Below are 13967 nucleotides of genomic sequence, written 5' to 3'. Positions count from 1 at the left end.
TCAAATGACTGTAAAAGCAATGCCCTGTTAATAAACAAAACTTTTTTTTTTTTTTTTTATAAATCAATAAGTAGCAATTTATTTATTTTAGGGTAAGTGAACACCATAGCAATCAGAACCCGAGTAATGATTTATGGATTTGATACAAAATACTGTAGATCTGTCCAGTGGTGTATCCTTTTTCACATATAACCTGAGGTTACACTGCCATCTGCTGGTATTTTTGCAAAATGAAACTAAAACCACAGCATTACATTTATTGGTTGGGTTAGTTATGACTAAGCGCGCGCGAGCGAGCGTGTGTGTGTGTTTTATATATATATATATATATATATATATATATATATATATATATATATATATATATATATATATTTTTTTTTTTTTTTTTTGAGGTTCAGGTCCCGGGCAGAGGTCTATGTATGCATGTTGATGAAAAGTATGCACATTCCTATTTTTAATTTTATTTTTACAAGCAATATTAAATGGTACCCTTGATAATTGGCGAACTGTTTTTACATAGAAAACAAAATTAACACCCATACAAAATCTAAATGAGCACACTATATTAAAAATGTGCACAAATGATCCGTTTTATTTTCTATTCAGAGCTATTCTAATTCAATATTCAGTGTTTTATTTAATTTCAATTCAATACCAAGAGTGCAATTTTGTTCAATATTGCTGTAATCACTTGCCTCATTTTGAGTATGTGCTTTTGTAGTGGATCCATTTAGTCGTTTGATACGTGCATTTTTTTTTTTTTTGCCAGAAAGCCATTAGCAAACTAGTGTTACACCCAAGCAAAACAAACACACCGACTTTTATACCTTTATTTTTAACACCTATTTAACGCTACCATGAGAAATTTGGAAAATACAAAGATCAGCTTATTCATACATTTGAAAACCTTGAGCATTTACCAAAAAATATAAAAAGAAATGAGGTTATAGTGTGTATTACAAATTTGGAGAAAGGGAACGAGAACCGCATGCAGAAAAGTAAATCAAGAACCTGAACTATGTCCTGCCAAACTTCGTTGTACTTAAAAAAAAATCCGAACGAGGCCAAAGCAAAATGGTTTGAGCAACAGGCAACGACTGCTGGTAAAATGTCGCCCCTTAGCGGTTGCATTTAAAAACACAAGAATTAATGTAGGAATAGCTCCACTTTATAGTTTTTAATTCGGGGGAAAAATAAGAAAAAACGTCACTATGTTTTTTTTTATGGTTTGACTTTGAAATGAAAATGTATTCATTTGTGTGGTTGCCGAATAAAACGATTAAGCAATGACATTAACTTTTTTTTTTTGGTTATGGTTTAGAGCTGGTTGACAAGATGAGTTGACGCGTGCACACATTGCAGAGGCAGAGCTGTGCTTTGAGAGGGTAGCGCCGGGCTGCTGCTGCTGCTCTGCCTCTGTGGCTTTCATGTAAGGCAGGGCACAATTTTACGGACTAGTTTTAATAGCACCCTGCTGTGGAAGTTGCAGCTCCCCTTAAGCAGACTAGCCCCTCTGCAGCCCAGGAATCCAGAGCGGCCCCACTCAAGCGCAGCACGCTTCAATGCGTCTGATCTGCAAGACCTCGTAAGCGCACGGGAAAAAAAAAGGTACCCTAAAACATTTGGTGAAGACGAAGAAACCTCAGAGACCAGACATCGACAAAATTCTACCGCTTCAAAGTCTACCGAGAAGCTGAGGAGAGAGTGAGGACAGGTCACAAAAGAGAAAGAAAGGGAGAAAAGGTCAAAAGGTGGGTTCTAAGCACGCTCGCCACGGATTCGGCGGGCCAGCTGGATGTCCTTGGGCATGATGGTGACCCGCTTGGCGTGGATGGCGCACAAGTTGGTGTCCTCAAAAAGCCCCACCAGGTAGGCCTCGCTGGCCTCCTGCAGGCATACGTGCAAAAACATCCCGTGACACAATGGAAAAAGTGCATGGAGCAAGTTGCACAACGCCATCTACAGGCCTTACGCGTAACTGAAACCTTGACGATCGCTATTAATCACATGCGCGGATTAATTATTTGATTTCTAACTTTTATTTTTTGTTTTCTGGCAAAGTGGTGGGGCTAAGTTTGTCAGCTTGCTTCCCCAACTATTGCGACCACTCCTGATGCAAACGATGTAATAAAAGTCCAAGCACGTACGTACCTGCAGAGCACCAATGGCAGCGCTCTGAAAACGCAAGTCAGTCTTGAAGTCCTGCGCAATCTCCCTGACCAGGCGCTGGAAAGGCAGCTTACGGATCAGCAGCTCTGTGGACTTCTGGTACCGACGAATCTCTCTCAGAGCCACAGTACCGGGCCTGAAAAACAATCCAAAGCTCTCAGTAAATCATCCTATATAACCTTGAAAAGCCTAACAACAACCTTCAATGTCCAATTGTATCGTGCGTGTTGACAAGTGAGAAGTTTTGAGTTGAATGTCAGCATCAAATTTCAATGCATTCAACGCTGGGAAGATGAAGCCTCATGAAGAAGCACTTTTAAGATTATTTTTGCACACTTGGTTCGAAGATGCATTGGAAACATTCCAGTTCAATTAAGCCTTACTTCAAACCAAGAGCACTATCTACAGGAGAAAACAAAAGTAACCACACGTGCTTCATGAGGCTTCATTTCCACATTCCGTTGTGTTGCCTGATTTCTCTCAATTCACAATCTGATCTACTATTTGCCATCTCGTGATTGGTCGTTGTATCGCAAACAGTTGTTGCAAAGGTTACCCACCTGTAACGATGGGGCTTTTTGACACCACCGGTGGAGGGGGCGCTCTTGCGAGCAGCCTTGGTGGCGAGCTGCTTACGAGGAGCCTTTCCTCCTGTGGACTTACGAGCGGTTTGCTTGGTACGAGCCATGACCACAAAGTATCAGCCTGAAAGAAGTAGCAAGTTAAGACTCAAACACAATACACATAATGTCTTCACACTTTAATTTGTCTACCTAAGCGCCTTCAAAATAAACAGTGAATACAAAGTGGGCCAATGAAATAGACTTATTAGGCTTTTAATTTGAAATTTTTGAAGCGGTGGTTGCGTTCCCATGAACTTGACACACCAAAGTCTCTGGTAACTGTTCTTTACAAAGATTTAATGATTCATTGGTCAAAATAGCAATGAAAAATGAACAACGACAAAAACATTTACAAAGCATAGCAGCATCGTATAAAAATGTAATATTCAGATAAAAAACATTTAAGTATAGTTCAATTGAAAATATTAGAATATCAAAAATGGTTGATAAGATTAGAATATCAAAAATAGTTTACCTTTCTTGTTTACCTAAAAGACTTAACCAAAATCAGTCAAGAATAACGTAAAACATGGGAGTATTTTAGTATTTCGATTTTAGTGTGAATTGGAATTACGTCACATAGCAACCTCGACTTGCTCACACTGCAGCACAACGTTCATGCAGTCGGTAATTACGTTTGAGTTTACAGAACTCTTTAATGTCGCTGACGGTATCCAAACGTATCGTTCTTCGTCAAAAATGTTTTTAACCGTCATGTTTGGCCATTCGTCGTTCTTTTATGGCAAACAAATTATGTTTACTCTCCGAACAAACCGATACAGCGAGCCTTTGAAGCCCACCAATCAGCGTTGGCGTTTTTTCGCGTAACAACCAATGAGCTGTTACGTTGCAGTCGGTGGGGGCGGGGATACTGAATTATGGCTTCACCTCTTTTAACTGCAGGATTTATGGCCGCATCTGAAAACCAAAGGCACATAGAGCCAGACAAACGACTTTTCGAGCGATTCACTTAACACAGACTATCAATAAAACGTATACCACAGGCGTGACTACCAATTAAATCACGCGGACCGACTGCTGAAGCTAAGCGTCTGGCTAGAAATGGCCGTTAAAAGGACCACATTCGTCGGCGTTTCGAAGCCATTCGACCGTTTAGCTCATTTGCACTCGGGGGAACTGCTTTTCCGCTTCATCGTAAAACGTCGAAATTCGACGACATTTTTAACACACACCAACTCGTGATACTGTCAAAAGTGACACACAACATATAGAGAGCGCCCCTGTATAAAAATATGACGGAAATTTGACTCACCGAGGGAAATTTAAGCAGCGTTTCCTCGCAGCGACTCGAGCGCGTTGTTGCCTTGTCTTATATTTACTATCTGGCACACAATGGAAGCGCGGGGAGCAAAATGGCGACCGTGTCAATCATGTCTCCCACAATGCAACTGCCAACGAGTGTAAACAAACATTGAAGTTGCACTTCAATGGGTTACCCCACAGTGGCAAAAACAAGAACGACGTTACAATTGCGGATTATTTTAATATGAATAGTATGCATTACGGAAGTTACGTTCTTTGCAACATAGCTCAATTTGCGAAACGAAGCCGAGGAATTTTGGCCAAGAAACGTTCAGCAAAAAAGTTCGCAGGGCAATACTCATCAAACGTAACATTGTTGTTGGCGTGAAACTTCCCCACAATACAGGCTGTTTGATTATTCATCTGCAAATACAAATGATTTAACTGTCAACATGACAGAAAGTAGACATAGCTGCTTTGGAAGAAAAGTGGCGAGAATCGATATTTCTGATGCTTGGGGACGTTTTCGTTAGTTTGTCTATTCGTTAATTGTAAGTGTAATGGTCGTTTTAATGTAGTTTGGTTCAAAGACAAGTGGGCTTGTTGGCAGAATTAATTGGTGGAGCCATAAAAATCTAATACCCTGCAACAAATCTTGCACAATTTACCTGCTAAATTACTTATGCCCTAAAACCAAATGTTGCTGCAAAAGTGAATCTTAAAATAGCGAATAGATTCCAAGCACACCTAGAATAATTGTGTTACTTGCTCGATCGCAAAGCCATTTCAATTAATAGTTGTTGACCAGTTGTTGACCTGCAGCTAACGTATCTTGTATGTAACGCACTGTATTAGTGGACAAAAATTCAAATCTTTACATTGAGTTGCAAAATCTCGTATCTGTAATTGGGGGCGCTAACATTGGGCTTATCATTGTAAAAACGTACTATTGACGATTGAGCTAGACACATTAAATTAAGGTTTCGTATTAGTTTAGCATCCCTTGAAAAAGAAAATATTTTAACTGTCTATGCATTCATACCGTATATGGACTGGATTGTAAAGAAATCCAGTCGATGTGTTGAAAACTTTCAGATGCACTGGTAAGCTGTCAATTTTTTTAATTGGAGCGTTTGTATTTTTTACTCCACTAGATGGCACTGTTAGCATAAAGAGACGTCGAGTCATTGTTTCAGCCCTATGTTGAACAGAGTGCCCTCTAGAGGAGACAAAAAATACAGCTGTTTCATGAAGCATTTAGAAATTTTATTTTCCCATTCCTACTGTCACCTAGAGTAGGACATATAAAACCATGCAATCGGAAGTATGCGGCATCATGGACAACATTGTTAAGTGCGATTCCTGAACAGTTTTATTGTTTTATAACTAAATTTTTAGTACCCATTAGTTAGACAAGAATTTCACATTTTAAAGTACAGAGTGCCTTACTTGCACCTCAACTGAAAAGAAAGGCTTTAGGTAAGTAAGAAGGAGCAACATCTGCAAGCAATACACTGGGTAAAAGTTACAGAATACAACCCATTTGTTTTTAGTATCATTGAAACTCCACTGGGCAGTACCAAATGAGTGTACTATACATCAGTTTTCTGCCTGTAATACACATTTCAATAATTAACTAGATACATCGTTTGCATCATATGGTCATGATTTAAATTAGCGGTAAAATACTTTTTCCAACCCCAAGAAAAATGGTAATTTTTCTCCAAAGTAGGGTCAAGGTTTGTTTTAAAGGAAAACATTTTCAGCTGTTAATTAGTGATGGATCAGGTCTCGTAGGGAAATGAAATGTAATAAAAACCTTTCTAAATGTAGCTTTTTTTTTTCCTTTTTTTTACACAGCTATGCTCGGTCCGCCTCCTAATGAAGTCCCAAAATATTCCATTCAAAGCAAGTGAAATGTTGTTACAGTAAGCGGACATAAAATGGCACAGTCCCGAAAAACATAAAAGACAATAACAGACTGTTTTTGAAGTGACAAAGACCCACAACAGGTCCTCCGTCAAGTCCTGAAAAGACAAACGTGGACACAGTGTACCGCCTACCTGTGTGCATATTGGCGGAGGGAGGACGAGACGGCGTCAACATCAATCCTCCTCCCATACCTTGTGCTGCAATGTTTACAAAGAACATGAAAAGCGAATTACACAGAACTGTTCTGTAAGAGTGCATGCATTTCTAAAATGCAAACCTTATTCCATTAATCCGGCGGCCTCATCTAAAAAAAATACATCCCCTTACTATAGATTCGTACATATATATCTATATATAAATATATATGTATATGACATTGTATCGTAGACATTTGTGGTTCCTGTTTAAAGTACCTTAATTTTTCTTATATTATATACATTTATGTCTAATGTCTCACTCCAGCACATCAAAAATTTCTGTTACATTCAGGACTTCCAGTAAAAAGCCTTATTACAGTTCCCTTTTACAATTTGTTAAAAATACAGGAAAAAAAACAAAAGATCGGTGATGCAACAGTCCACTGTCCCGCAGAGGCTGATCAACCAAGGCTTTCTTTGACGATTCTCCCGGTTTCATTCGGTACATATTTCGGTTTCCGGCCGCTGGAGACCCAGCTCAGTCTGGAGGAAGGCTCCCTGGCCTAACGCCGTCGAATACGCCCTGCTGTTGTGCGCCGGGTAGCTGCGTTTTTGAACGGGCCCCTGGTGCTGAGGTACCGGGTGGTAATCGTCCAAGTTGTCGTAGTGGGATTGCGCCGGTTTGCCGGCGTGTTTGTGGTACGAGGAGTCGCCATCCAGTTCGGCTTTGCTGTGGCTGTAGAGATGTTGCTCACGCATGCTGTGGGATCGTTCGGCTTTGCAGTGGGTGAGATGTTCTTTGGGAGCGGATGTTGGATCTTCTGAAGACTGGTAGGTGCTTGGGGTTTTCGCTTTCCCATGGTGGCGGTCCGCATCCTGGCAATCGTAGCGTGCCTGAAAGCTTCTCCTGTTTGGGTGTTTGGAGCGGCTGCTGCTTTCGGCAAGCTTCGCAATCGTAGTATCTTGCTTGGCGTCGTGCGGGCCGCCCTCCTGCTGTTGGGAGAACCCGCTCATCGCGGCGGGAATGGAATTCGACGACTGGCATTTCTTGGACGTGCTGGGCTTGACCGCCCCGTCCCGTTTGTCTCCCGCCGGACCGCCTTGGAGGTGCTTGTCGCTCTCCGAACATAGGAGGACGTTGGGATCCGAGACCATGTGTCTGGGGAGATAGCGACCATCTTTGCTCTCGGCTTTACCTGGATCGGACTTACTGCGCGAGTGTAGGGTGTCGTAGCCGGCCAGATCAACGGGTCCGAATGAGCCTACGTTGTCATATTGGGACAGCACGGGTCCTTTAATCTTCTGTCTGGCCCGGCTCTCTCTACGGATAGACTGCAGGCGCAGGCATTCGGACTCGTCCGGGTCCCAAGACAGGTACGAAAGAACTTCCTTGGGGCCGTGACCCGGCGGCACGTCCCTGCTCACAAAGCTGTGCTCCTTTCCAGATGGGAAAACGTTGCGAGCGAGGTAGTGGTACCCCGCCGGCTTGTCGCCGGGTCTGCAAACGACCGTTCCGGAATCTCTACACGCCGAGTGGACGTGGCGGACGCGGATGGTGCCGTAAGGGTCGATATCATAATAAGGAGCCTCCAGGGGGATGGGACCGGAGTACGGACTGTAGCGGTACTGGACTCTGCCGTTCTCGAAATAAGGCTGGAGTTGGGTGACGTGATAGTCGGTTTGCGAGGACTGCTGCTGTAAGGGTTTGCAATGATACACGGGTCGGTGGTAGTAGAACAAGTCGTCTGGAGGGACTTCGGTCCGTTGGATGGGTACAGTGCGGATGGCGGCGGGAACGTGGAGTGAGTGCACTCTGCGAATGGTAGGATAGCCGTGGGTTCTGTCATGGCTGTAAGCCGGATGTCCCGGAGCCCCATAAACACTTCGGGTGTTTCCCCTGGCTTTTATCGAATGGTGGTAGGACCTGGAACCTAAAGTGCTGTATCTATGGTCCACCCGGGCACTGTAGGGTATCTGAGGTTCGGATTTGGACACATATGAGAGGTGTGAGGGGACACTGTTTTGTCTGTAGTGGTGTGGCAGGGGATGTGGACCCATTGAAACTGGTCTCTGGTGGTAGTATGCAGGTTCAATTAGAAATGCTTCACCTTTAGAGTGATGGTAGGGAAGTGTGGAAGATTTCCTGGGCGAAAGTGGATTGTGAGGAAGAGAGGAAGCGCAATTCTCATTCAAGTTATGGTAAGAGGCGTCAGCCTGACTAAGCGCGGCTGTCGCTAGTTTGCTCTCCAGAGTGCGGACTGGAGGTGCAGGAGGTGCGGCTCCTCCGGTGTTGGTTTTAGCAAATTCTGAGACCTGATTGGGATTTACTTGCTCCCGTGACCTATCGACGAGCTCAGAAGATATTGGTGCCACGACGGAATTGACCTTAGATAGAGGCTGAATTTGAACTTGGGGCTGGTGCTGTGTCTCAACTTGGCACTGCCGCTGCGTTTGATGGTGTGACGTTGAGAGCGCTGGCTTTTTGGACTTTGGAGCGGCTGGAGGCTGCTGTTGCTCAGATGAGGATGATTTTGGAACACTTACGGGCTTTGCGTCGTCCTTTGGCTTCACCTGCAAGAACAAGTGTCAGATAATAAAAAACAAAATAATTGCAAATTTGGTCTGGTCCTTACCAATGCAGCGCCCTCAGGGAGATCGGATTTGACGCTTTTATTCTATTATACTCATGCTTTTAGTTAGGGTCTGTTACTGTGTTTGAGTACAGCTTCCTTATTTTTCCTTCCTGCCCCCTTCCCTTCTTAACAGCCTTAGTTTTACTCATATTCCCCCCCCCCCCTCTTTTATATAATATTTTATAATGTATTTATTAAGTCATATATTTATCTATTTTTTATCTCGCCTATTGTTTGACACACAAAGTAATGAGAAAATACTCACTTCAGCAAGATGTCGGGAGCCTCTGGTGTCTTTGCTGCTGCCACTGGGAAGGGGTGCGTTACTCTCAGAGGCTGCTGCAATGGCGGCAACTGCTTTGGTACTGGTCATGCTGCTACACGCCGAGTCATTTACAATAAAGGACTGACTTTCTGGATTCCTGCTTGGAGAATTCAGGCTGGGTGTACTTTTAGGGAGAGAGGTGGCCTTTTTATGAAGCATGTCTGAAGAAATTGAGTCCACTATTGCTGCCTTGCCGCTGTCTGGTGGCCCAGCTGTCATGCTGGTTACCTCAAGCACCTGCTGTTCTTTTGAGGGGCTCGAAGAAGTGGGAATGCATTGGATTGTGGTGACAGACACGTTGCTGTTTTTTGACATGGAGCTTCCCCGTTCACTTCCCTCGTTATAGGAAGTTGGGAAATGTCGATCTGATGACGCCTGGCCATCAGGAGTGCCGAGCTGCGGTGGGGACGCTGGCGTCAGGGCCTCGCCAGACCGAGGTTGGGAGGGTGCTGACTCGGCAAGAACCAGGGCCAACATGCGGGCGGCATCTTTAGGAGGAGGGGGAGCGCAATTATTAGATGGAGTGCTTTGGGAATGTGTGGCGAAATTCTTGGAGTCTGGAGCTCTTCCCCCTAGAAAGGAAACAAATGGCATGCTTGAAATAACAAGTCACAAATCGCCGGAAGACTAGCATCAGCATCAAAGTGTGCAGTGTATCGCGCCAGCCTATATGGAGCACTTGAGCACAGCTAGCTTGCAGCTTATTTATGCTAGATGCAACTATAATGGAGCCCGAGCCATCATTATACACTGAAAAGCAAAGTCGTTTGTTAGCACCCTGAACTGGCTATTGATTGTAAATTCAGAGTATTGTGTTGTTTGTATGGAGAGTTGGGAGTAACAGTTGCAGGAGAAAGACTGTTACGCCGTGACATTTTACAAGACAAAAGCTGACCAAAATGATTGTGTCCATTAGCAGATGGCCTTCTCATTGCGTTTCCGGGAGAACATTAACAATTGTTGCTGCGATTGTCTTGACATAGTTTTTAGACGTGCACGCTAATAAGCGGGTATCGGGCACAAGAAAAAAATACCACACCAGAGGTTGTTGAATTAATCGAGGACTCATTTCAGCCCTATACATGCACATTTCTACACAGAGGCGTAATTAATATGTTGGAAACACCAATTTTCTTCTGACCTGGATGCTCGTGGTTTCCTTGCGAAACGTGTCCAACAGTGTCGTCTGGCTTTGGCTCATGACAATCCACATTGTCAAAGCTTGCCAGCTTGGAGTGGAGTTCCATATGAAAAGCTTCACTGAGAGACAACTCAGCTTTTATAGACAGAGGAGAATCTTTTGGTGCCGTCGGAGACGATAAAGGTTCTCCAGGTCCCACCTCCTCACTGGTAGTCCTGTCAGACATCTCCGGAGAAAATAGCTCTGAAGCGGCAGACGTAGCGGGCTTTACACTCCTGATGGGCGACACGGCTTGTGTGGGTTTGTCAGTGTAAGAAAAGGATCCGGGGAGTTTATGGCTCTCCACTTTCTCTCCCGCAGCCAGGTTAAAATCTGAGGACAAAGACGATGTCAAGTTGTCTAAGAAGGAAGACGAGACGAGGTCAGATGCGTTGGTCTTTGCCCAAAGGGCTCCATGGCTCCTCTTTAAAGTGCTGCCTTCTGCTCCAGTGTGCGAATCAACCGAGGGGAAGGCGCAGGCGCCGTCGGGGAGGCTGCACTGGAATGACATGGGGTCAAAGTCCAAAGACGCCATGCCGATGTCTGGTGGGCTGAGGTCCACGTCTTCGCCGGCTGAGCGAGGAGGCGAGATTAGAGCGGGTACGCAGATGGGGCCCTCGTCTCCATCGCTGTCCTCTGTGGTGCCCAGGTTGTCGTACGAGTTGCAGTGCTGCCGACCGTCCAGCAACTCGCCGTTGAACGATGCCGAGAGGGCGTCGCTGCTGGATCGTGGTCGCCGCGGACGGTACACCTTGGACTCTCCTGGTCAATAAAGAAGACGAGAAGCACAACAAGAGTGCGGATCTTCATCTGTGACATACTAAATCAACGTCAGATAGAGCTGCAACAGATTCATGGACAACCAGGGGATTACCAAAAACAATTGTGGACCATTATTGATAATAGATTGTTTTGAGACCGACAGTAGGTTAATTTAAAATTGTTCAAATACTTGAAGGGCAGCCGATTCATAAACATTCTATTGTTTTTTTTCTATAGCCCTCCAAGATTTATTATATTTGTGTTGAATCATTTCCATAGATTTGCTTTCACTTGGAGGGGAATCAACATTATTGTTTTTCCCGTGACAGTACGGACCAAATCAGTTACTCAATAATACTTTTTTTTTTTTTAACAAATGGATGAAAGTAAAAACTTTTTTTTATCTGATTCAACGATCAACAGACAATAATCAACTGATGAATCAATTGAAGAGCAATTGCACAATGATTCCTAAAATATTCCATTTTTTTTGTATCACTAATTCAAAAGGTTGAAAATGGTTAGCAATAACTGTGAAAGTTGCTTGGTGCAATATTGCTACTTTGGCGCTTAGCACTTGTGATATATTCATTTTTTACTCCTGTAGATGGTGCTCTCGGTTTAAGGTAAATGCAAGTGAAAAAGAAATTTCCACTGTGTTTTGTAAATCCAAAGTGCCATCTAGAGAAAAAAAAATCATGATGCTTCATTTTGCCATCGTTAATGTAATAAAATACTGCAAAAAAATTACCACCTAATTTGACAATATATTAGTGAGGTAATACCGAACAGATACATGACTTTTTCAAAGTACATGGTTACAGTTAGACCCAAATAAATGCATAACCTAATGAACTTGGGTAAAAAAAATTAAAAAAAATCTTGGCAGAGGGGATGATTACATACAACGAAAAAAGTAATCACCTTCCACATTATGGAGAGAACTCAGTGACTCTTCACTTTTTGCAGATCTTAAAGTAGCTGTATCTCCCCGACCTCCTAAAAACAATTAAAAACGTATCAGTATTTAACAGTTTTCTGGAATATTACATTTTGCAAAATATGAAAGAGAATGACAAAAAAAGACACACCAGCAAGCGCCATGGCCTTGAGTTCATTGGGCTCACTCGGGTTGCGTTGCAGCTTGCGCTTGGACATAGAGGAGGACTTGCCCAGGTTGAAGAAGGAACGCCAACTACCCACAGGAGACTTCTTCGTTTTAACAGGAGGCCTCTTCCTGTCATTTAAACACACACAACTGTGCAATTAGTCATGATAGAAAATATCTTTTTACCCCAGTTGGTGTTCTTGTTTTATAGATAAAGGCTAATGCAATGCAAATGTATTCAACTTCCACTGCATCTTTACATCAATATTGCCATGTAGAGGAGTCAAAAACATCACAAGTGCTTCATGAAGCTTCATTTGTCCATCATCACTGACAACTTGTTTCAAGTGCAAAAGGACATTGTGTTGTCTCTTTCCGGTCCCTTTCAGTTTTGTATATGGTTCGTCTTTAAAACAAAATATTGTAACCAGATTGAAAAAAAAAGCAGCAAAAGACAAACCTTTCAGTGGGAAACTCGATGACAGTGTGGAACTTGCCCTGCAGGGCCGCAGGACCTTCGCCCACCTCAATGTACTTGCTATCTTCGGTGACTGGAGAGTTGATCTGAGCCTGAGTCCTGGCCTGAGCCTCCTCCAGACTTAGAAGTTTAGTGGAGGGTGATGAAACCAGTAGGGACTTGGGCCGTGACAACGTGTTATGACCTGCTCCTTCACGAATTAGCGAACTAAGTTTGGTGCTGAAGAGAACATCCACATGGTTGAGAATGAACTCAACCACAACCGACTGGATTCGCACTTCCATGAACGCTGCCGTGCCACTAAAGCAAGCAGATTCAATCTGCTTGGATCTGTGAACATAAACAAAGACATTCGACCAAGGGTCACTCGTATTTTTTTGTCCGCTTCCCAAATCATTCAGAAAATACATCCTCTCATAATTCTGTATCTCACCTCAGCAGGTTGGGGGCCCAGACAATGGCGAGGTTCTTACTGTGCATGTTGGTGACATAGCTGAATGTCGCCAGGCGGGACAGATGTCGCATGAGAAACTCAAGAGTTCTACAAGACAAATACTGTATGTTAATACAACTTTAAAGTTCAAATGATATTTGAATACAATATAATCATATATATATATATATATATATATATATATATATATATATATATATATATATATATATATATATATATATATATCTCACACACACACGGTACTTATATACATGGTATATAAAATTTGTTTCATTTTTTTTAGTGCATTTTTCTGTATTCTATTTAGATCTGTCCGGCATAATGTAAAGACGATTGTTCAAAATGCGCTCTTCATATGTGCCACAAGGGGGCAGTGTCCCTCAATTCTGACCTGTAATGCGGAGGAGGAAGTTGCTGGATGACGTCATGGATTTTAATAAGTCGCTCTTCATCAGTTGCTGCTGATACAGCCTCCTGCAGTGAGCACACGCGCGCACACACACACATGGTTGAATGGACCAGTGTTACGTATTACACAATGACAGAGCAAAAACAAATCAACCTTCAATCTCAGATACCTTAACAACCAGCTAAGGTTGACTCATAAAACAGAAAAGGCCGAAGAGAGGAGTGTGGCGCACATTAGTAAGGCCAATGTGTCACGGGGGGTCTAAATAACTTACGGAAAATTTTTCGTAGAGCTGATAGGTAAGCAGGGGGTTGGGCAATTCTCTGAAGTAGAGCTTGCAGAGCGAGCCAACACAGTGGATGTCTTGTATGTAAACATCTTTGGTCAGGTCGGGGATTTGCTCGGAGTCAAACTCGTGCCTAATGAAAAGACAAAGATCACAACAGGGTTTTTAAAAATCAGAACAAAATATATTCAGATTCTGATTG

The 13967-nt window shown here is 43.1% G+C and overlaps 2 protein-coding genes across 5 annotated transcripts in view; both read right to left on the bottom strand.

Annotated features, from left to right (window-relative positions):
- Positions 1–819: 819 nt before the first annotated feature.
- Positions 820–4231, bottom strand: h3f3c (H3 histone, family 3C). 2 transcript variants are annotated; one of them, XM_088441303.1, is made up of 4 exons: positions 4069–4231; positions 2733–2877; positions 2155–2308; positions 820–1890 (listed from the first exon to the last, which is right to left on the bottom strand). In XM_088441303.1, the coding sequence occupies exons 2-4, from the start codon at positions 2858–2860 to the stop codon at positions 1762–1764; spliced, it is 411 nt and encodes a 136-aa protein (XP_088297429.1). In that variant the 5' UTR covers positions 2861–2877; positions 4069–4231; the 3' UTR covers positions 820–1761. The 2 variants fall into 2 exon arrangements, with proteins under 2 accessions (XP_088297429.1, XP_088297430.1); XM_088441304.1 differs by lacking the exon at positions 4069–4231 and adding an exon at positions 3271–3423.
- Positions 4232–5404: 1173 nt separating this feature from the next.
- Positions 5405–13967, bottom strand: part of arhgap32b (Rho GTPase activating protein 32b) — a 40015-nt gene continuing 31452 nt past the window's right edge. For all 3 annotated transcript variants that reach the window (XM_088441299.1, XM_088441300.1, XM_088441301.1), the window contains 9 exons: positions 13754–13898; positions 13462–13544; positions 13047–13154; positions 12596–12943; positions 12119–12264; positions 11952–12026; positions 10227–11027; positions 9026–9657; positions 5405–8698 (listed from right to left, as the gene is read on the bottom strand). In XM_088441299.1, coding sequence (XP_088297425.1) covers positions 6623–8698; positions 9026–9657; positions 10227–11027; positions 11952–12026; positions 12119–12264; positions 12596–12943; positions 13047–13154; positions 13462–13544; positions 13754–13898 — 4414 coding nt within the window. In that variant the 3' untranslated portion in view covers positions 5405–6622. The remainder of the gene's footprint in view (positions 8699–9025; positions 9658–10226; positions 11028–11951; positions 12027–12118; positions 12265–12595; positions 12944–13046; positions 13155–13461; positions 13545–13753; positions 13899–13967) is intronic.

This window comes from Hippichthys cyanospilos, chromosome 18 (assembly GCF_059441005.1).
Source record: "Hippichthys cyanospilos isolate Australia breed blue-spotted pipefish chromosome 18, RoL_Hcya_1.0, whole genome shotgun sequence".
In the NCBI taxonomy this organism is placed as follows: Eukaryota; Metazoa; Chordata; class Actinopteri; order Syngnathiformes; family Syngnathidae; genus Hippichthys; species Hippichthys cyanospilos.
Note: the sequence above shows the minus strand (reverse complement) of the source record. Positions and strands in the feature narration are given on the sequence as shown.

Excerpts from the sequence above, each read along its gene's own strand:
- h3f3c (XM_088441303.1), bottom strand. The coding sequence starts at position 2,860 with ATGGCTCGTACCAAGCAAACCGCTCGTAAGTCCACAGGAGGAAAGGCT. Across the intron at positions 2,309-2,732 it reads AAAAAGCCCCATCGTTACAG|GCCCGGTACTGTGGCTCTGA; the intron begins GTGGGTAACCTT and ends ATTGTTTTTCAG. Across the intron at positions 1,891-2,154 it reads CTGCCATTGGTGCTCTGCAG|GAGGCCAGCGAGGCCTACCT; the intron begins GTACGTACGTGC and ends GTATGCCTGCAG.